This window comes from Mirounga leonina, unplaced genomic scaffold (assembly GCF_011800145.1).
Source record: "Mirounga leonina isolate KUSES-001 unplaced genomic scaffold, KU_Mleo_1.0 Mir_151, whole genome shotgun sequence".
Lineage (NCBI taxonomy): Eukaryota > Metazoa > Chordata > Mammalia > Carnivora > Phocidae > Mirounga > Mirounga leonina.
Window position 1 is genome coordinate 8,873,395 of NW_023270377.1, and position 22,631 is coordinate 8,896,025.

The following is a 22,631-nucleotide window of genomic DNA, read 5'->3' on the forward strand; positions in this document are numbered from 1 at the left end:
CAATGTATAAGATTCTTTTTTGTTTGTTAACATATTTTGTATAAATGCATAGACCATTTCTGGAAGGATATACAAGAAAACTGTTCATGATGGTTGTCACAGGAACTGGGAACATGGGGCCAGAAGGAGACTTACTTTTTTTCTAAAACCTCTTTAAACTGATTTAATTTTTGTATTTACTATGTGTGTGTATTAATTTTTTTTAATCTCAGAAAATTAGTTAATAAGAAAATGATAAAATACAAGAAGAGTTTTGCTGAGATCTGCCTTCCCTGCTCTGTAGCCCAGAGCCAGGCTCCCACACTTCCGTGAAGTGCTGTCTCCAACTTTCTCCCACCCTTCCTTCACCCACAGGTCCCTACCACAGGTGGGCAGAAACTAGAAATCCAGGCTGAAGTCAAGGAGCAGCTGATTCAAGAGGGCAGAGAGAAGGAGGGAAGTAGACTAAGAGGTGGTGGGCAGGCCTAAGAAAATAAAGTCGTAGGTCAAAGGCTGAGATACAGGCCAAGTGAAGAAGGGACCCAGAGAAAATGGATCATGGATCCATGGCATGAGGCTGATGCAGATTTGGGAACAAGGAAAAGCCAGTTGTTTCCCACTCTCATTTTTTTTTTAAGATTTTATTTATTTATTTGACAGAGAGAGGCACCACGAGAGAGGGAACACAAGCAGGGGGAGTGGGAGAAGCAGGCTCCCTGCTAAGCAGGGAGCCCAATGCGGGGCTCAATTCCAGGACCCTGAGATCATGGCCTGAGCCGAAGGCAGATGCTTAACGACTGAGCCACCCAGGCGCCCCAGTTGTTTCCCACTCTCTTATTTCTCGTGTACCAATATCCCTAGGATCTAGAACTCAGGCCAGTATTTCAAGATTATTAGTATTGATTGGTATTATCAATTTTCCCTTATAGTCCCCCATTTCAAACATGCAGTCCCGTTTTCCTCATAAATCATCTAAATGTCGGGCGCCTGGGTGGCTCAGTTGGTTAAGCGACTGCCTTCGGCTCAGGTCATGATCCTGGAGTCCCGGGATCGAGTCCCGCATCGGGCTCCCTGCTCGGCAGGGGGTCTGCTTCTCCCTCTGCCCTCTTCCCTCTCATGCTCTCTGTCTCTCATTCTCTGTCTCAAATAAATAAATAAAATCTTAAAAAAAAAAATCATCTAAATGTCAAGAAAATTTCAATTCTTTGACATCTAAATTATATCACCCATGCTTCCTTTTACAAGCAGTAGCAGAAATAAAAAAAACCTTTGTCATTTGGTTCAGAAGATATGGTTGTTGAAGTCATTTGGTTTTATCACAGGGATTTTTGTGGATTGGCCTAAATCCTTAGCCACCACTTATAACTCATTCAAAGATCAAAGCAATCAACTTTAAAGTGGACTTAAGTTGGAAAACAACTTATTTTTAGGTTGGATTCAACCTCAACTCATGAATCAGCACTTTCAACTGAGTTTATATAGGCACAGTTTTGCTTTAAACTCAATTTTAACAAATATTTCCAATAGCTAATTTTTTGGTAATTCCTATTTCTTTAACTTAGGGGAAAAAATCCATAGATGTTTCCTCAGATTTTTAAAGGTCTCAGAGGAAAAAAAAAAATTAAACTTCCTAGACAAGTGGACAAAGAATACAAACAGGCAAATTACAGAAAGGATATAAATGGTAATTAAACATGACAGGATGCTCAACTTACTAGTTATCAGGAAAATGCTAATTAAATATGACTCTATTTTCACCATCTGACTGGAAAAGATGAAAAAGAATAGTAATATCTAATTAGTGATGGCAAAGTTGCAAGAAAACCATATCCTGTCGGATGGAATATAATTAATACAGCAGTTTTTTGGAGGGCAGTTTGTAAGGACATTGAAGTAATTGGCATTTTATGTAAATTTTGGATTACTCAAAATTAAAATACGGTGACTTCAAAATATTAATGAAGTCTCATTTTATGAAGAAACGTTGAAATAATGTAAATTGCCCGATTTAAAATTCTTTCAAAATAGCATAATCATAAAGGTCAAATAAATTATAGATGGCATTTGCACTGCATCCGTCCCATGGCAGGGCTACTCAAGCTAGCTAACAGAAATACCATTGCTGGTCAAGTGAGCCTTGAACTACAGATTCAATAATAAAGTAAGATACTTAAAATACTCTATCAAAAATTTATAATGTACATTTCTTTGGTCCTAGTAATTCCATGACTAGGAATCTATGTTACTAATATTCTCACATAAGTGTGCAAAGATAAATATGCCCCAGAATGTGCCCAAAGCCTTCTGAAAATGCCCATCAATGGAGGATTGTATATTTCTACCATGAAACACCACACAGTCTTGGAAAAGGACAAGGTACTTCTTTAGGTATGCTAACAGAAAAAAATGTTCACAATATAGTAAGTGCAAAAAAAATTAAAGAATTAAAGATTCTATTTTTGTAAACAAACATGCACAGTCCCAAACAGAAAGAATTCAAATGCAAAGGAAGCTATTTATAGTGGTTATCTCTGGGGAGTAGAGGTTGGAGGAAGAGAGAGGGAATTTTCACTTTAAAAATTTTAAAAACTATACTAGCTAGTTTGTAGGCGTTAGGCAAATTCTAAGCACTTCATTCAATTACTCTTCCTAAGGACCCTATAAGCTAAATGCTGTTATTATTCCCATTATCAACAGTTGAGGAAACATATCCAAAGAGACAAAATTAGGGCCTCCTGGTTGGCTCAGTCGGTGGAGCATGCGGCTCTTGATCTCGAGGTTGTGAGTTCAAGCCCCACATTGGGTGTAGAGATTACTTAAAAAAAAAGACTAAATCATTTGCCCAAGGTCACATACGTAGTGCATTTGAAGCCAAGATTTGAATAGAAATAATCTGTATTAAGCAACACTCAACTGCCTGCTAATAGTTTCCCATGTATGTAAGTATGAATGGCTTTTTAAATAAACATATGAATTTTGTCTTTTAAAAATACAAATCTACAGGCACCTGGCTGGTTCAGTCAGTGGAGTGCCTGACTTGATCTCCGGGTCGTGATTTTCAGCCCCATGTTGGGTATAGAGAATACTTAAAAAAAAAAAAAAAAAAAAAAAAAAAGCAAATCTGGGGGGAAAAATTCAGCCACGTTTTTGATTTTGACACCTATCACTGTGGTAGGCAGGATAATGCCCCTGCCAAAGATGCCCCATATCTAATCTCCAGAGTATGTGACCTTACATAGGAAAAGGGCCTTTGCAGGTGTGATTAAAGATCTTGAAATAGGGAGATGATCAGATTAACTGGGTGGGCCCAATGTAATCACAAGGGTCCTTGGGAAGGAAAGGAGGAGGCAAGAGGGGCAGAGTCAGAGAAGATGTGACTACAGAAACCGTATCAGAGCAAGAAAGGTTGGACATGCCATCATCACAGGTTTGGAAGATGGAGGAAGAGGCCAGAAGCCAAGGGATGCAGGCGCCTCTAGAAGCTGGAAGGGGCAAGGAAACAGAGTGTCCCCTAGAGCATCCAGAACGAAGGCAGTCCTACCCACATCTTGAATTTAGCCAGATGAGACTTCTGAACTCCAGAAATATAAGACAATAGTCAAGGCACTGATCTATGCAGCTTTACAATTACTATAAATAATAAAAGTACCTATTTATTCATGACAACAGAAAAAAAAAAGAAATATAAGACAATAAATTGTTATTATTTAAGCTGCTACATTTGTGGTAGTTTGTTACAGGAGCATTAGGAAACCACTACAATCATTAATTACTAATGTAGTAATGATACACTCTGTTTCTAAGATTACAGGGATTCCCCTACATGGAAAGTTTGTATTTTGCTATGGGCTGAACTATGCCCTCCCGACCTCCCCCAAATCCATATGCTGAAGTCCTAAACCCCAGAACCTCTGAGTGTGACTGCACTGGGAGAAAGGACCTTTATATATTTATTTTTGAAGGTAGGCCCCATGCCCAATGTGGGGCTTGAACTCATGAACCTGAGATCAAGAGTCACATGCTCTACCAACAGAGCCAGCCAGGCCCCCCCATGGAGAAAGGACCTTTAAAGGGGTGATTAGGTTAAATTGGTCATATGGGTGGGCGCTAATCCATTCTGACTGGTATTCTTTTTTTTTTTTAAGATTTTATTTATTTATTTGAGAGAGAATGAAAGAGAGAGAGAGCATTAGAGGGGGAAGGGTCAGAGGGAGAAGCAGACTCCCTGCCGAGCAGGGAGCCCGATGCGGGACTCGATCCCGGGACTCCAGGATCATGACCTGAGCCGAAGGCAGTTGCCCAACCAACTGAGCCACCCAGGTGCCCTCTGACTGGTATTCTTAGAAGAGGAGGAAATTTGGACACCTGGAGAGACACCAGAGGACAGGTCCTGTGAGGACAGAGTGGGGTGGCCATCTGCAAGCCAAGGGGAGAGGCCTCAAAAGAAACCAACCTTGTCAGCACCTTGAACCTGAACTAGCCTCCAGTACTGTGAGAAGGTCCATTCCTGGTGTTTCAGTCGTCCAGTCTGTAGTATTCTGTTATGGCAGACCTAGCACACTCGTGGAGATTTATATGACGTATTCCTCTAGAGCTGCTTATAACTACCCTAAGTATAAAAATACTAGGAAGTTCTAGAATTTATTCCCTGTGCTCTTATATGAATTTAGAGCCATGAAAATATAATTTGAGTACAGTGATTTTATTTGTTATTTTAAACAATATTCCCGTGTCAGAAAATGTATTTTCATTCATTTTAACAAACATACTAAGTGCCTACCAGGTATCTGATCTTGAAAATGGAAGGATTAATAAGAAGTGGTCCCTGTGTTTGAAAAACCATCTTCAAAGTATCAGTCTGGTAGTGTGACCAGACTTGGTGTAAGGTTTTTTCCGCCTCTGGAATAAACCATTGATCAGAAACCTGAACTCTGTTAGGACCAGACTTATAATTTAGAAGGATCTGTTTTAGAATTTACCTTGTCCCACTCCCTAAGAGTTTTCTCAAATAATTCATAAAACTATTTACGGAGCTATGTACCAGGCATTGCTCTAGGTGGGTGCCAAAGACCCACTGGTAAGCAAAGCAAAGTCGTTACCATAATGGAGCTTACATTCTAGTGATGGAGATAGACAATAAGTGAACAATTAACATAGACTATATCATGTGGTGAAAAGCATTATGGGAGATCCGGTCTTCCAGGGTAAGGGAGGAGGGGGTGATTTTTTTATATGATGGTCAGAGAAACACTCTCTAATAAGGCAGTTTCAGCAGAGACCTGAATGAAAAGCAAATCATGGAGACATCTGGGAAAATACATTCTTAACAAAGGGAATAGCAAGTGCAAAGGCCCTGAGGTGGAAGCATGCTTGGTTTGTTCAAGAAACACCAAGGAGGCCAGTCTGCCTGAAGTAGAGTAGGCAAGAGGGGAAAGTGGCTGAAGATCACTACAAGACTTGGATTTTTACTCTACATGAGATAGGAAGCCAGTGAAGGGCTTAAAGCAAACAATGTGACCTGATATATGTCTTGAAGGGCTGATTCTGGCTACTGTGATGAGAACACACTATTGTGGGGCAAGGGCAGAAAAAGTGAGACCAGTTAGAAGGCTAATTCAATAATCTGGTGAGAGGTTGTTGTTGGTTGGACCAGAGTTGGAATTGGTGAGAAGCGTTCTGTATTAGTTATCTACTGTTGCATAACAAATGATCCCCAAATTTACTAGCTTAAAACAACAAACATTTATTGTCTCACACAGTTTCTGAGGTTCAGGAATGTGGGAGTGGGTGGTTCTGGCTCAGAGTCTGTCTCTCCTGAGGTTCAGTCAAGACGTTATGTGGGTCTGCAACGTCTGAGGCCTTGACAGAGGCTCTAGGGCCCACATTCAAGAAAGCTCATGCATATGGCAGCTTATGGAAGGCCTCAGTTCCTCATCACACGGGCCTCTCCACAGGACTGCTCGAGGCACAGCAGCGGCTTCCCCCAGAGCAAGTGATGAGAGAAAGGGGGAAAGGAGAAAAGTCAGACGTCATAGTGTCATTTATGACCTTACCTCAAAAGTAACACACCATCACTCCTGCCAGATTGCACTGGTCATACACCTGACAGGGGATTACACAAGAGCGTGAATATTGGGAGGTGGGCATCTTTAGGAACCATCTTGGAGGCTGCGAACCACCGTTCAGATTCTGGTTTTGTTGATGGATTATATCTAGCGTGTTCGAGAAAGAAAGGGAGCAAGGCTATCTGTGGGATTTAGGCCGTTTTTTTGTGTTTTTTTTTTGCAGGAGGGAAGATCAGGAGCTATTTTTGGACATGCTACATTTGAGAGCCTATTAGAAATAACTCAAGTGGAGATGTCAAGGGAACAGCCAGATAAATATCTGAGTGTGGGGTTTCTGGGGAGATGGGCCAGCTGAAGATATCAATTTGGGACTGCAGTGTATGGTGGCATTTAAAGCCGGAGCCCGGATCCAATCCCCCAGGAGTTAAGCACAGACAGACAAGAGAACAGGCACTAGAGATAACCCCTGGCCCCCAACATTTAGATTTGGAGAGAAGCGGAGGAGCCAGCAAGGAGGCCCAGAAGGAGCCAGTGAGGCAGGAGGAGAACCAAGAGCTCGGTGCTCCTGAAAGCCAGGGGAAGAAAATGTCCCCTCCAAGTTCAGTGCTGCTGAGAGGTCAAGGAAACAAGAGTAACACAGTTCTGGTCCTCTGCCAGGACTGCCAAGGGTGACCCAGATTCTAGAGACCTACCGCCAGTGTGCACCATATGAGTAGGAGAGGACCTTCAGATGAGAAAAACTTTGGGGGGATCTTGGGAATACGATAAGGAGGAATGGGAAAAAAATCAAACCCAGTCAAACATCAATACTTAACAAAAGCAAATAGTGATTACGAGTTGATTATGTATTATGTGCGGCGCTAAATACTGTTCATGTGTCAGGGCACTGAATGCCCAAGTGACCACGTGGAATAACCGTTTTTTCCCCCAGGTATGAGGAGGAAGTGGGCTCACAGAGGGAGTCAGGGTCAGCCTGTGGTCACACAGCTGGGTAGAGGCAGCAGGGATTCAAATCCTGGCCACTGACCCCTGACCCCTGAGCCCCTCTCTCGGCCCAGGGCACCCCTGTTCTGCTGTAGAGACGCCTTCTGAGGGATCCCTTAAGGACCAAGGAGGAGAAGGGGGCCAAACAATATCGTTGTCTGGAGTTTTCTCCTCTGCCAGAGACCTGGATGCTGTAGGAAATCTAAAAAGTGAAACACAGGAGCATTTGAACTTGCCAGGTGATTTCATTCAGTATATCAGTGCTACTCCTGGCTAGAGGCCACCAGCCAGTCTTGAGATTGCAGCTCTCACACTGCAATTTTTATTTTTATTTTATTTTATTTTATTTTTTAAAGATTTTATTTGTTTACGTGAGAGAGAGCAAGAGTGAAAGAGAGCACGGCTGGGGCACCTGGGTGGCTCAGTTGGTTAAGCGATTGCCTTCGGCTCAGGTCATGATCCTGGAGTCCTGGGATCGAGTCCCACATTGGGCTCCCTGCTCAGCAGGGAGTCTGCTTCTCCCTCTGACCCTCCCCCCTCTCATGCTCTCTCTCTCTCATTCTCTCTCTCAAATAAATAAATAAAATCTTAAAAAAAAGAGAGAGAGCACAGGGGGAGAGGGAGAAGCAGACTCCCTGCTGAGCAGAGAGCCCCACGTGGGGCTCGATCCCAGGACTCAGAGATTATGACCTGAACGGAAGGTAGACGCTTAAATGACTGAGCCACCCAGGTGCCCCTCAAACTACAATTTTACAAGTCCCACTTTATTGCCTATTTTCCCAGGATCAGGACTCCCACAAGTGTTATCCCCAAGCCACTGTTGCCCCACCCCCACCCCTATATCCTAGCAGGGGGCAGGGGTGTGGGAGGTGTCTGGGGCAAGTAAGAAACTGTACTCAGAACACAAGCAAGGCCAATGTTCCTTGCCAGGTTTTATGGAAGTCAATTAGAAAATCACATGGTCTGTCAATGAATATTTATCACTTAGACATAAGCTTTGTGGTAGTTACTACAATGCTTAGAAAGTAAAATGGATCCTGACATGAAAATGAAATGTGTTATATAGCAGTTTACTTTATTTTTAAGATTTTATTTGTAAGTAATCTCAATACCCAACGTGATATAGAGTCACCCCAAGATCAAGAGTCACCTGCTCCACTGACTGAGCCAGCCAGGCTCCCCTACAGCAGTTTACTTCATAACTGTGCAGAAACATGTCTATTTTACAATTAAATAAGTAAGGAGTGCCTGGACTGATTTTTATTCAATGAAAAGTGGACAGTCTTTCCCCAACATGGTTGTTTTTAAACCACTAATGCATTTTATAAGTACTTGCTAGAAAGAGGTTAACGAAATAAGATGTATGCAATATCAGGAATTGAAGGCAATCAGTCTAGACTTCCAACTGTTTAAGGAAGCACAACCAAACCAAACCTACTCTCTGCCTTAAAAAAACTATTACATGCTATAATTTAAACAACACAATGTCTTTTAAGAGTGTTGATTATCAAAGATCCACCCAGAATGTGTCTTTGAGAATAAGATTAATGTACTTGATTTTTCCACTCTCAGTGCTTAGTCCTGGCAATGTCCGTAATTAGCTGTGGAACCCTGGAAAGTCACATCCATCCTGAACCTCACTTGTTAAGTGGGGATAATATTGGTTATTTCAGAAGGATATTGTAACAATAAAATGAGAACGCATATATAAAAGTATTTGCTATTAACTCCTAATAAAATAAAAATTTCTAACATAGCTTCTAGTTTTCAATTTTTATACTCAAGGTAAATAATTATTAAGGAGTTTAGTTAGAGGGAATCCTTTTAAGAGACACATACTGAAGTAGTTTAGCATGAAGCAATGTAACAACTGAGATTTGCTTCCAACTAATCCAGTGGGAACCGTGGCTTGGTGTAGAGATTTTGGCCACATTTTGAGTCTCATTGAAGCCATGTGATAGGTACATGGGAGTTTGTTAAAAACCATTGTTTGCTTTTTATTCTTTTTAAATTTTATTTATTTATTTATTTATTAAAGATTTTATTTATGTATTTGACAGAGAGAGACACAGCGAGAGAGGGAACACAAGCGGGGGAGTAGAAGAGGGAGAAGCAGGCTTCCCGCGGAGCAGGGCGCCCGATGTGGGACTCGATCCCAGGACCCTGGGATCATGACCTGAGCCGAAGGCAGACGCTTAACGACTGAGCCACCCGGCATCACTTATTTTTTATTTTTAAAGATTTTATTTATTTATTTGTCAGAGAGAGAGAGCACAAGCTGGGGGAGCGACAGGCAGAGGGAGAAGCGGGCCCCCCCCCCAACAGCAGCTACTTCACCGACTGAGTCACCCAGGCACCCCTGCTTTTTATTTGAAATTTTGGTATTGTGAAAGCAAAAAGCACAGGGGAAACTGGAGGGCAATTTGTATTTAGCCCATGTACTACCTGATTAAGGCTACTTCTGAGCAAACCTTGATATTAAAAAGAAATGGGGGCGCCTGGGTGGCTCAGTCAGTTGAGCATCTGCCTTTGGCTCAGGTCATGATCCCAGGGTCCTGGGATAGAGTCCCGGATCGGGCTCCTTGCTCAGCAGGGAGCCTGCTTCTCCTCCCTCTGCCTGCCACTGCCCCTGCTTGTGCTCTCTCTCTCTCTCTGACAAATGAATAAATAAAATCCTTAAAAAAAAAAATAGAAAAAGAAAAGGTAGCAATTTTGCCCAAATGCATGAGAGTTCACGGATTTGACAATTTGATTATGTTTTCAAATAACCTTTTAATTTATTTTTAACTAAAGGAAAGTCATTTTAATTAAATGTTATAAGAAAAAATTAAATTTATGCAATTTAAGATTATTAATGGAATCGACACATCAACCTGGAATCTTAAACACTTGGAGATCTTTCCCAAGAGAAATTTTGGGATATGTTAACAATTTTCTGTCTTGAAGTACATAATAACATATCAATATTTCAAATGATGATATGCTGGATATTTCTGCGACAAAATCTATCACTAATTAAAGGGAACTGAGCAGTAAGTACATAACGTGCTCCCTTCCTTACCTTGAAGATGGGAGTTCTCAAGGAACTCTTCATGAGACTCTTTGGCTTCTCCAGGTTTTGTTGATCGATACTCACTCCTCAGAGAGATCTTCCACCATCTAAAGATTACCTGTGATTGAATAGAAGGGGATAGGAATTAAAACTGATTCCAATACCAACAGCTACAGTTTGGTCTGGGATTTTGAAAGATCACTGCAGTAGGCACATAAGGCTATGCGTCCAACATCATATGTAACTTTGCAATCTGGTGTCACATCACGTTAGAAATGAGGTCTGTGCATCAGTGAACATTCTCCTCAGAGATTAGGGTCACAAAACCAAAGTGCTGGAAGGAATCTTAAAAATCTATCAAGTCAATTGATGTTAAAATCACACAGACCCAAATGGCTATCTGTCTCTTGAGGGTCTCTGAGCATAGGCATGCTCTAACTCGCTCCACTCTCTGCCTTTGTTCCTGCCTACAGGGCAGACACGATGCGTGGATACTTTCCTCACAGAGAAAGACAGTTACATGGCCAGGACCAGGGAAAGCACCATTACGCTTTGTCTGATGCATGTCAGCGTCATTACACAGGACACTTCTTGGTCATGGATCTGCCGCTAGTCCGTTTGACTTCTATGAGCCTGTTGGTTTATCAGGAGCAAACCTCATTTCCATGGTTATGGACTGCATGTAAGTTTTATGTTGATTTCACAGCAGTGTCAGCTCCTGGCCAGGCTGAGGAGCCCCCTGAAGCTTATCCAATTTATCTCACGCTCTTCAACCTGTCATGGAACTGCGTAGTTAACTGAGATGACAAAGCCTCCACCAACTTGACAAGCAAACCAGATTCTTTCCACACTTAGATGAGGGCTACAGGGGAAGAGATGGGTAAGGGGACAGTGCAGAGAAACTGGTTGGCTTCCATTCTCGCTAGCATCACCTTGTAAGGTTACAATTATGGTCAGGAAGGCTCCGCCCAAGGCAACATTGTTAAGCAAGTGAAACTTGCTGTGGGCCCTCCCCTTGTTTACAGTTTCCTCTCCCCCGTCCCCACCCACCCATCGCTCCCTGGGGTCCTCACAGGTCCTGGGTATGCCTTTTTGGGCCACTGCCCTGTTACCTACCAGCTCTTTGCCCCTGTCCCTAGACCCTTCCTTTTTTTTTTTTTAAGATTATTTATTTATTTATTTATTTGACAGAGAAAGCACAAGCAGGCGGAGTAGCAGGGAAAGGGAGAGGGAGAAGCAGGCTTCCCGCTGAGCAGGGAGCCCGACTCGGGGCTCGATCCCAGGATCCCGGGATCATGACCCAAGCCGAAGGCAGACGCTTAACCAACTGAGACACCCAGGCACCCCCTAGGCCCTTCTTGGTGTTGTTCTGGAACCCCTCCCCCACAGGCTTTGAACTGCCAGACCACCTCATGGCTCCTCACTCCTTTCTCCCTGCTTGCAGGCCTGGGCTTCAGCCAGCGTTCCTCTCCTTGTAGAGATGCCTCCCTGTGTCCTGTCGTCTCCTGAGGCCCTTCTCCCACCCTTCTCCCCTTCCCTGATATCTGAAAGATAACTGAACTCTCAGGGCCGTGGAGACTTTTTATACCATCCTACCTAGCACCCTGCCCAACAGAAGGTAGGTCCTATAAAGGGTTACTTTTCATATAGGTTTTGTGCTGATCGCTATAGAATATGTAAGTTACAAAACCCTCAAGTCTCAAAATTATGGTAGCTGATTCCTTTCAGCAAATCCGTTAACCTGCCACTTTTGATTTTCCTGAGCAGGAGCCTCACCAAAATTGTCCTCTCAAACATCTTTCTACCCCATCTCCACAGAGGTGAGGGCATTTTAGTCCCTAGGGCTGCCATAACAAAAGACTAAGGGCTGAAACAACAGAATTTATTTATTCACAGTTCTGGAAGCTGGAAGTTCAAGATCAAGCTGTCGACAGGTTTGGTGTCCAGGAGGCCTCTCTCCTGGGCTGGCAGATGGCCACCTTCTCACTGAAGCCTCTCACATGGGTTTTCCTCTGTGCGTGTGCACCCCTGATGTCTGTCTCTTCTTATAAGGACACTGGTCATATTGAATTAGGGCCCCACCTTTATGACCTCATTTAACCTTAATGTCCTATTCAAAGCCCTTATCTCCAAATATAGTCACCCTGGGGGCTAGTGCTTCGACATAGGAATCTTAGGGGGACACAATTTAGTCCCTAGCAGAATTATCTGTTACTGTATCTATATGATACACAGGGGCATCAGTAGAAAGAGCACGAATTCTGGAGAGAGGCAGAACTTTGTTATTTAATTGCTGTATACTTCAATTTCCCTTTTTCTTCCCTTTCTATTAGACATCATTGAAATTAACATTAAATATGATAAATATTTCTTTTCTTTTGAATAAAGATGCCAGGCAATCTGAATCTAATGCTATGTTCTTTATATCACATGATCTAGAACTTTTAGAACTAATTGGAAAGTCAGAAATAATTTAGTCCGCCTCTTGCAACTCATACAGAAGAGCAAAAAGTTTCCAAGAGGTTAAGTTAGAAGTGGTGGGTTGTCTCTCGCTACGACCAAACCACCAGAGGTATGTTACAATGAAAGCAAGTCTTGGGTTGAATTCTGCCTCAAGAAAGGCACAGCAAGCAGGCACCACAAGAGCCCATCCTACATTTCTGGAAGCTCAATGGAGTCCCCTCCTCGCCACGCACTTGGGCACACTGCGGGAACCTTCACTGGAAAGTTTCTCTCTGGGGCAGGTGCGCCTATATTACAATGACGTAATCAGCTACTCTTCTAGCCAGATCAAGCCACAAAATCCTTGGGCTAGTGGAGGATTCCGGAACAAACGGAGTTCTAGACCGGGCACTACTCCAGCAATGTTGTTACTGAGCTGATTTCTTACGTTGTTCAAAAAAAGTCAGAGAGATGTACACAACTGTCGAATCATGATATTGATATCGTATTCCTGAAACTAATATAACACTGTGCACGAACTATACTGGAATTAAAATAAAATAAAATATATTTTTTAAAAGGCAGGGAAACACATCTACAATCTTATTGTCTCATATCTTGCACGTTACTCATTTCATCAGTGAAAAATTACTTCCGACATTCATTAGACTAATTAATTAACCCTCCGGTACAGATTTAGTAGGCAATATGTGAAGGGCTTGCAACAGTGGCCTCTAGAGGAAGGATCCTCAGGGCAAAGACTCAAGGTAACTTGCACACAGATAAGCATCCTACTGGCTCTCTGAGGTATTTAAAGTAAATTACTGAGAATATAACACTTGCCTAAGGAAAGATGACTGGTTAGAACCGGAACCCAAGCCTCCTTACTTCTAACTCAGAAACACAGGGTTTGTTCTGAGGCACAAAGCTTTCTTCAAGTATGACTTTGATGCTACAGGTCAGCAGATCACCTCTACAGAGCAGAGCACAGAAGTCAGAATCAGGGCTTAGCCTCGTCAAGACGCAATTATGCTCCATATACTAAATAAAATAGAAAATTATATTAGATATTCTCTACCACCTACCGTCTCTCAGAGTGGTAATGTTGTGTTTTTGTGTTTTTGTTTTGTTTTTTAAGTGACAAAGCCTAGTATTGGTACGGACAAGGAAAAATAAAAGCCCTTAATAATCACTGAGAAGGGCATGCACTGGTTTGGCAATACTCATCAAAAACCTTAAGTTCATTCCTACTTTTTGATCCAAACATTCTACTTGTTAAGAATTTATCCTCAGGAATTTATTAGAAATGCTTATAACATGAAGGATAGTTGAAAGACAGGCAGGCAGGGAAAAGCCCCCCCCCCCCCAAGAGGAAACCACCCTTAAAAGGATTTTACACCACCCCGGAAGGAGCCCTCTACCCTTTCCCACATGATAGGTAGATGACAAAAACCTGATTGGATGACTGGCACACAGAGGGTTAATCAGATTAAAACAGCCTACAACAAAGAGCCCATAAAAACCCCTAGATCAGGCGCCTGGGTGGCTCAGTCGTTAAGCGGGCTCAGGTCATGATCCCAGGGTCCTGGGATCGAGTCCCACATCGGGCTCCCTGCTCCGCAGGAAGCCTGCTTCTCCCTCTCCCACTCCCCCTGCTTGTGTTCCTGCTCTCGCTATCTCTCTCTCTGTCAAATAAATAAATAAACATCTTTAAAAAAAAACAAAACAAAAACCCCCTAGATCTTGGGGCACCTGGGTGGCTCAGTCCATTAAGCATCTGCCTTCAGCTCGGGTCATGATCCCAGGGTCCTGGGATCGAGCCCCGCATTGGGTTCCTTGCTCAGCAGGGAGCCCGCTTCTCCCTCTCCCTCTGCAGCTCCCCTTGCTTGTGCTCGCACTCGCTCTCTCTCTGTCAAATAAATAAATAAAATCATTAAACAAAAACAAAAACAAAAATACCTAGATCTAAATGCCAAATCGGCAACCCTCTCAGGTCCCCTCCCTCTTCAGGAGTTTTGTACTATTGCTCAATAAGCTTTGCTTTGCTGCCCACCACTGTTCGTCTGTCTGGTCTACCTCTTCATTCTTCTAAGCAGCATGACCAAGAACCGTGGGCAGTAAAGGAGAAGAAATCCTGTAACATTTTGATATAAGAATGTCATAGGTTAATTATGACAATGAAAAATCAGAACTGACCTAAGGGTTTGAAAGTTGGGACTAATTAAATAATTATGGCACATTTAGATGATGGAATACTTTGCAGCCAATAAAAGAATATGTGAAAAAATAACATAGAACAATGTTAATGATCATTTGTGAAAAGGCTCAAAAGTATATACACCACTAATCCAAATATTGAAAGGAAAATATATATGCAGAGGGAAGGAGCATCAGTGTAGCAGTAAATACAATTGTTTCACATGACAGAAATAGCTTGAAGGAAGCTGAGCTAAGAGGTATCCCCCAAATATTTGTGAAGTGGTTGCAACTATTTTGGTATTATCTCATCTTAAATCAAGTCATATATTCATATATAGTTATTCATATAGAGTTATTGTTACATATTTATCTCTATTTTGAAAACCTTGAAGTCGATAAATACTGTTTTAAACATCGTTCTTATTTCTTTTGAGACAGAGGGTGCACTCAGGCGCAAGTTGGGGGGAGGTGCAGAGGGAAAGAATCTCAAGCAGACTCCCCACTGAGCACTGAGCCCACGCAGGGCTCATCCCAGGACCCTGAGATCATGACCTGAGCTGAAATCAAGAGTCGGAGGCTCAACAGACTGAACCACCCAGGCGCTCCAAACATGTTGTTCTTATTAACTGTGAATGTTTTGTTAATGAACATGCCTACAAGAAAAGCTACAGAAGAGCTGGCACCGTTTTTGCAAGACTGTTGAAATTTGGCTGGAACGTGGGCTTTGCCCTGCTGGCCCCAGGTCTCCTGAATCTCCCAAACGCCTGTGAGCAGTACATGACTCTTTTTATGAAAGGAGAAACTGCCCCTAGACAGCTTAGAGACCTTGCGTCTGCTCTGGCCGCGGTGGCATCTGCTGACCTTCCCCAGTCTAGTTCTCATGCATTGCTTCATACCTGCTCCGGGAAGGATGGACAGTGAACCTCGTTAGAAGGTACATATCGTTATTTGGTAGCTTAGTAGAAATCACGTGACTATTGGTAGACTTCTTTAAAATTTTTATTTATATTTAGCGTATTTTTAGATTTCTTATATATTTCCAGTAAATCGTTGTAATAAACTTGGAAATTGAGTTTACTTTTAAAGAGAGGTCAAAGGTTTCTCATTAATCCCCAGGCACCTCTTCTTCATAATTTATAAAGGCAAGATGATGAGGCATTTCTTGTTCACCTGGCAAAGGTCCCTAAACGTTAGGTCCTTTCCCCCATTGGGCCAGCAACTCACTAGGCAGCCCTTGAGGGGACACTGGGAAAGAAATGGGCCCACCGGGGCATCTCAGCATGTGAGAATATTTGGACAATGCACAACCCTGTCCTCACCCCCTGGTTGAGATTTTGCTAATCCCACTACTGCCCTAACTGACAAACCCTGCCACTGGGACCAAAAGCAGAGAGTCTGTGATTAGACAGGTCTGGGTTTAAAACCTGTTCTCTTTTACCTTGGGCAAATGTCTTCATCTCTTTTGGCCTCAGTTTCATCTCCAAAATGGAAATAATGATCATGCCCCCCTCGCCGACTCGTGGATGGATGACATGAGATAAATCCAAAGCACCCAGCCCAATGCCAGATATGGAGTGCACCCCAAAGAGGGAGGTCCTTGCCTCTTTCTTTCTCCCTTCCCCTCTTGTTCACCTGCTGACCAGTCCATCACATCCCTAAGAGCCAACTCAGCCCCAAATACAAATATCTCTTTCCTCATCAACTATCTAACAATATTTGGTTCTTGACCATATTCTTGATTGTATTCTTCAAAGACATTTATTTCAGCTTTTCACTCTGACATGGTGTTTGATTTTTTAATCATCAATAATCATTAAGAAACACATGCTCTTTGGGGGAGACGAACCATGAGAGACGATGGACTCTGAGAAACAAACTGAGGGTTCTAGAGGGGAGGGGGGTGGGGGGATGGGTTAGCCCGGTGATGGGTATTAAAGTGGGCACGTATTACATGGAGCACTGGGTGTTATACGCAAACAATGAATCATGGAACACTACATCAGAAACTAATGATGTAATGTATAGTGATTAACATAACAATAAAAAATTTAAAAAAAAAGAATCGCATGCTCTTTGCTGTATTTCCTCTACAGCATGATTATCATCTACCATCTATCCAGTTAAAAAACGAAGTTTCTCATGAAGGGTTGGAATGACTTGCCAGATACCACACACTCAGTGGGGGATTCCAAATCTTTCTAAGCGTCTGTCTAGGAAATAGGTTTGTAAGTTAGCACACGGCTGTTTTCACTTTCTCTTGCAAACTACTGTTATTCTATCAGATCAAATTGCTCCCTGCTTTGGAAATCATATATAATTAGGGGATTTCACAGAGTGGGGGTTGAGATACTGTGTCATGGAGAGTTTGTGGAATCAGATCTTTTATTTTTTATTTATTTATTTATTTTAAAGATTTATTTATTTATTTGAGAGAGCGAGAGTACATGAGAGGGGGGAGGGTTAGAGGGAGAAGCAGGCTCCTCGCTGAGCAGGGAGCCCGATGCGGGACTCGATCCCGGGACTCCAGGATCATGACCTGAGCCGAAGGCAGTCGCTCAACCAACTGAGCCACCCAGGCGCCCAATCAGATCTTTTATTAGGGGAAGAAGGATTTTGTTATCTGAACAGCACACTGAGAAATGGAGAAGTGAGGACTGCAAGGTAAACCCTGTGTAACTTTACCTTTCGATATTACTCAAAAGCTCACAAAGCACTGGTTTTCTGAAAGGCAGAAAGATGTTATTTTTTAAGTGAATTATGAAGATAATTGATTTTATTTCACCTTATTTAAACTAGACAACAATTATGATGGTTTCAGTGCAAATTTACAACATCAAATATGTGCTCCCCTCTGTGTGTCTGTGTTTGGTTCAATTTGTCTAAATACAGCAAAACTTAGATTTTTAAATATCCAAAATTTCATTCTGGAATGGTAGTAATTTTTATACATTAGGAATAAAAGCAACATTATTATTAATATTAGTAGTAGTAGTAGTATTTAGAGAGAGAGGGAGGAAGGGGCAGAGGGAGAGGGAGAGAGAAAATCTTAAGCAGGCTCCATGCCCAGCACAGAGCCCAACATGGAGCTCGATCTCACAACCCTGAGGTGAAATCGAGAGTTGGACACTTAACTGACTGAGCCACTCAGGCGCCCCAAAAGCAACATTATTAATAATGGACAAGATGAGTCTGAGGCTAAGATGAGAATGGAATAAACTGAAATTTATAATAAGGAAGAGCTGACTGCATTGAAATATTTCTTCAAGAATTCAGAAATGCAGTTGCCCTTGGAGAGTCAAATTAGTAAATTTCAAACACAATGGATATGATTAGGAATTGATAGCAGACATTGCTGGTTGCCACCCACCTGCCTTTCCTAGTAGAGCCCGATTTGTCCAGCAGTCTCTCTTTTCTGCATAGCTTATGCACAGAGTGCAGGCCTCATCTCTAGTCCTAGGAGGCAGGACATGATGGGTCTAAGTCATTCTTGGTAGTTTTTCCCCTCTGCCAGAGATTGGTATGGGCATGGGCATGCGATAACATTTTGGCCAAAGAGACACCAGGAAAAGGCTGCAGAAGCTTTGGGAAGATTTATTACTTACAAGGAGAAACAGAGCCTCTTTTTGGGCACTGACCATTGTGCTTTGATGTGATTAATGGAGTTGCTGCAGCCACTTTGTGACTATGAGGGGAGCCAGGTTGAGATGACAGCACTCACCTGGAGGAGACAGAAGCAGTAAGTTGTGGAGGAAGAGGAGCTTGAGCACATCACTGTGCTGGGAACTTCTTTTTCTTTGGATGTGTTCATGTGAAATAATACCATATTTCATCAGATCTAATACACTATCCATTGTACGTCATGTCACAGCATTATTTATGTGCCATGTAGAAAGAAATAACACTGGCAAAAAAACTGATGCACATTTTTTTTTTTTTTACATGGAACGCTTCACGAATTTGCGTGTCATCCTTGCGCAGGGGCCATGCTAATCTTCTCTGTATCATTCCAATTTTAGTATATGTGCTGCCGAAGCGAGCACGCAAATTTTTTTAAGATTTTATTTAGTTATTTGACAGAGAGAGAGGGGGAGCACAAGCATGGGGAGCAGCAGAGGGAAAGAGAGAAGTATGCTCTCCCCGCTGAGCAGGGAGCATGATGAGGGCTCCATCGCAGGACCCTGGGAATATGACCTGAGCTGAAGGTAGATGCTTAACAGATTGAGCCACCCAGATGCCCCAGCATGTTTTTTTAATCACTTATTTTATATTTATTGAAAGGCTATTTTATTCATCACTAGACACGTATTTTATTATGTTATTTTTAGCATTTGTATTACTTCATTAATTTTATAAATTATATTGACACAATATATGTATTTTGTTAATTTCGATATAATAAATTTATACTGTCCTTGTGTATATCTAAAAAAGGAAAATATAAGTGGAATAATTAGATGAAGGTATTCCTGAAACTCCCCCAGATTCAGAGTCTGAGTCTTCTGGATCACATTGTGGATGAGAGTCTTCATCATTTTCCTCAGAATATTGTCCTCTATGACATCAATAACATGATGATAACCACAATAAAGTACTGAACTTTTTTTTTTAAGATTTTATTTATTTATTGGAGAGAGAGAGAGAGACTGCAAGCTAGAGAACATAATCGGGGGACGCGGGGCTCAATCCCAGGACCCTGAGATCATGACCTGAGCTGAAGGCAGATGCTTAACAGACTGAGCCACCCAGGCGCCCCTAAAGTACTGAACTCTTAAGCTGGCTTTGGGGTTATGTAGAGCTAGCCTCCTTTTGATCTCTACTTTGGGAATGAGGTAAATATCTCAGATTCACCCCTGCTCTCTCATAGCTTCTGGATTTTCTTCCAAGCTGCTGCTTTGATGCCTGGGCTTCTGAGTTGTTTTCAGTTTCTGGCTATTATGAATAAAGTTTCCATAAACGTTTGTGTACTGGTTTTTGCCCTCTTTGACTCCTTTCAAGTTCTATTCGTTAACAACTCTTTATAATAAACTGTCCCTGGTAAAATAGCAATATGGTTTCTGCCTCCTCAGTGGACCTGATATGAATCTTCCGTAATTCATTATGTAGGACACTTGGTAAGAGTTTTTAATTTAGGGATACTTCACGTCTAGGACATTTTCTCGTATAATTTTTTTTTCTGGAAATCCCCCACCCCCTTTTTTTTCCCAGCCTTTGGATGTCCTGGTCTAATTCTTTTATTTTTTCCCTATTTTCCATCTCTTGCCTTTGGTTCTTTTTTTTTTCTAGGAGAGTTCTTCAATTTTATCTTCCAACCCTTCTGTTGAGTTTTTCATTTTTCCTATCATGCTTTTTATTTTCTAAAAGCTCTTGTTAATTTTCTGACTTTTTTAAATGGTGTGCTGTTCTTGTTTCATGGCTACAATACCTCTTCTTACCCTGCTGAGGCTATTACTGATGAGTATTTTGTTCTGTCTGTGTGCATTGTCTTTATTATTCTCCAAAATCATATTTCCTGGATTTTGTTGGTGATGGTGGCACTGATGATTTGTTTTGCGTTTCCTCAAAAGCCTGATAACTCTTAGCTGTCCATGTGTATTCAGGAGTGGGGTGCTAGGAAACTGACTGTAAGTTCTGGCATTTGAGCAGGGCTTGTCCAGAGGAGGACCTCATTATAGGGTGATCTGCTGGGGCTCTTTGGTTGGAGGATCCTGAGTATGAATATCTTCTGATCTCTTCATTTGGCTTGGTCTGATTCTCCAGAGAAGAATCTTCAAGCTTTCTGCCTAGAGGGCATGAGGCTGGCTGCCTACAGCATCCTGTGAGCCTTGGGAAAGTCAGAGTGAGTCTCCTAAATCAGTATGTGGATTTTCCTTTCATCTCTTGCCATATTCAACACTGAGTCCCTCTGTCCCAGTGACCTGGGGTCTTGAGGCTATAGTATCCTTCCTTAAGCCTCCAGAGACCAAACTTCCAGTCTTCTGGAGGGTGAAGCAAAACTATTGCTGGTTGTGCAGAGGAGGGGAGGAGATGAGGAAGGTGGTTCTAACCACATCTCAAACAGAATTTTAATCATTCCTATTGTTTTCAGGTCCTTCTTTATCCTTGCTTTCAAAAGAACCCATTTCTACCCATTCCTGAGCCTCCCTGCTCTGAGTTTCTGGGGCACAAATCTGATTGTTTCTTGACTTGCCCAACACTGGCTTAGATTTCAGCTTTTCCGGGGCTGTTGAATCTGCTACCAGTAGGTCATCTGCCTTCTAGCTCGCAAAATTGTTGCCTTTCCTATTCCCTTTGTCTTTGTGGGTTATGCTTTAGAAAAACCCTGTAATTGTCATTTTAGTGGTGTTGCCAGAGGGAGGGAAGGTATATAACAGTTCTTTAACTAGAAGCTGTACTTTGTGTATTCTTAAGATGTTTAAAATGCCACCATAGAGAATCTGAGATATTGTATTTCTCAATTTAATATAAATACATAGGATAATGTAAATGATTGAGTTGGTAGTCAATACTTAAACTTACGAGTATCTGTTACATTTATAATGATTTTAAGATATTTAAAAGAATTTGATCTACATTTTTACATTTGTTTCATTACAGCTTTGCACACACTTGGCTTGATTTTGTTAGATTTGTAATTATGTCTCTTTAGGTTTTAGAAATGCTTGAGAAAATCAAATACATTAACTTTGTGGTATAGATTGAAGCATTTAAGACGATTTAATTAAGTTTGTAAATAGTACTTACATTTAAGAGAATTTAATTTGTTAAATCTATAAGTTCCATAGCTTTAATTAATAATTTCTAAGATAATCTAATTAAGTTTGTAAACAGTGCTTTAAAGTTTAAAGGATTATAATTTGCTAACTGTAGTAAGTTCATTAAACGTTCAAAAAAGGATAATGAAACTGAGTGTTTTGAATTGTCATTCAGAATTACTTGATTTACAATTGAATTTACTAGGTTTGTATTTGAATGTTTAAAGAAAAATAGGTTTTAGGGGGGCGCCTGGCTGGCTCAGTCGGTGGAGCAGTGGAGCTTGGGACTCTTGATCTCAGGATTCTGAGTTCAAGCACCATGTTAGGTATAGGGATTATAAATAAATAAGCTTTAAAGAAAAATAGGTTTTTAATTTTTTTAAAGATTTTATTTATTTATTTGAGAGAAAGAATGAGATAGAGAGAGAGAGCATGAGAAGGGGGAGGGTCAGAGGGAGAAGCAGACTCCCTGCTGAGCAGGGAGCCCCATGTGGGACTTGATCCCAGGACTCCAGGATCATGACCTGAGCCGAAGGCAGTTGCTTAACCAACTGAGCCACCTAGGCGCCCCTAGGTTTTTAATTTTTAACTTTAATTGAATAGCAATGATAAACACAAATAACTGTAATAAATCAAAATATTTGTATTAAATTATAAATTATAAATAATTACAAATAATTGTAAAATAGTTTCCTACATCAGATTAAAAAGTTTGATTTAGGTATTTGGGGACAACTTAGCCATTTGGAAAAAAAAAAAATTGATTTATGCCTAACACCAAGATAAACTCCAAACAGATCAAAGATCTGCATGTAAAAAATGAGACCATACAGGAGCTAAAAGGAAAAAATGGTGAATTCCTTTATTATCTTTCTATGTCTCAAAATCTAAAAGCCATAAAAGAGAGGATTGATAAATTTGACTATATAAACATAAAAAACTTGGAAACATGATAAGGTTTAAAGCAACTTTATTTGTAACACCTCTGGGTTGAAAACAACCAAAATATCCATCAACTGGTAAATAGATAAATAGATCCATATGACAAAATATTACTCAGCAATAAAAGGACCTGCTGATACATGCAATCACATGGTTGAATCTCAAAAGAATTATGCTAAGTGGAAGAAGCTGGATATAAAAGGTTTACAGACTCTA

The 22,631-nt window shown here is 41.4% G+C and overlaps 1 protein-coding gene and 1 non-coding gene across 2 annotated transcripts in view; both read right to left on the reverse strand.

The window, feature by feature from the left end:
• Nucleotides 1-22,631, reverse strand: part of FBXO36 (F-box protein 36) — a 90,721-nt gene that overhangs the window by 25,440 nt on the left and 42,650 nt on the right. Inside the window, exon 2 of the mRNA XM_035006940.1 lies at nucleotides 10,090-10,198. Within this exon, the coding sequence (XP_034862831.1) occupies nucleotides 10,090-10,198 (109 nt within the window). The remainder of the gene's footprint in view (nucleotides 1-10,089; nucleotides 10,199-22,631) is intronic.
• Nucleotides 18,655-18,761, reverse strand: LOC118012697. Its single transcript, XR_004679769.1, has one exon. It is a non-coding gene; the product is annotated as a U6 spliceosomal RNA (small nuclear RNA).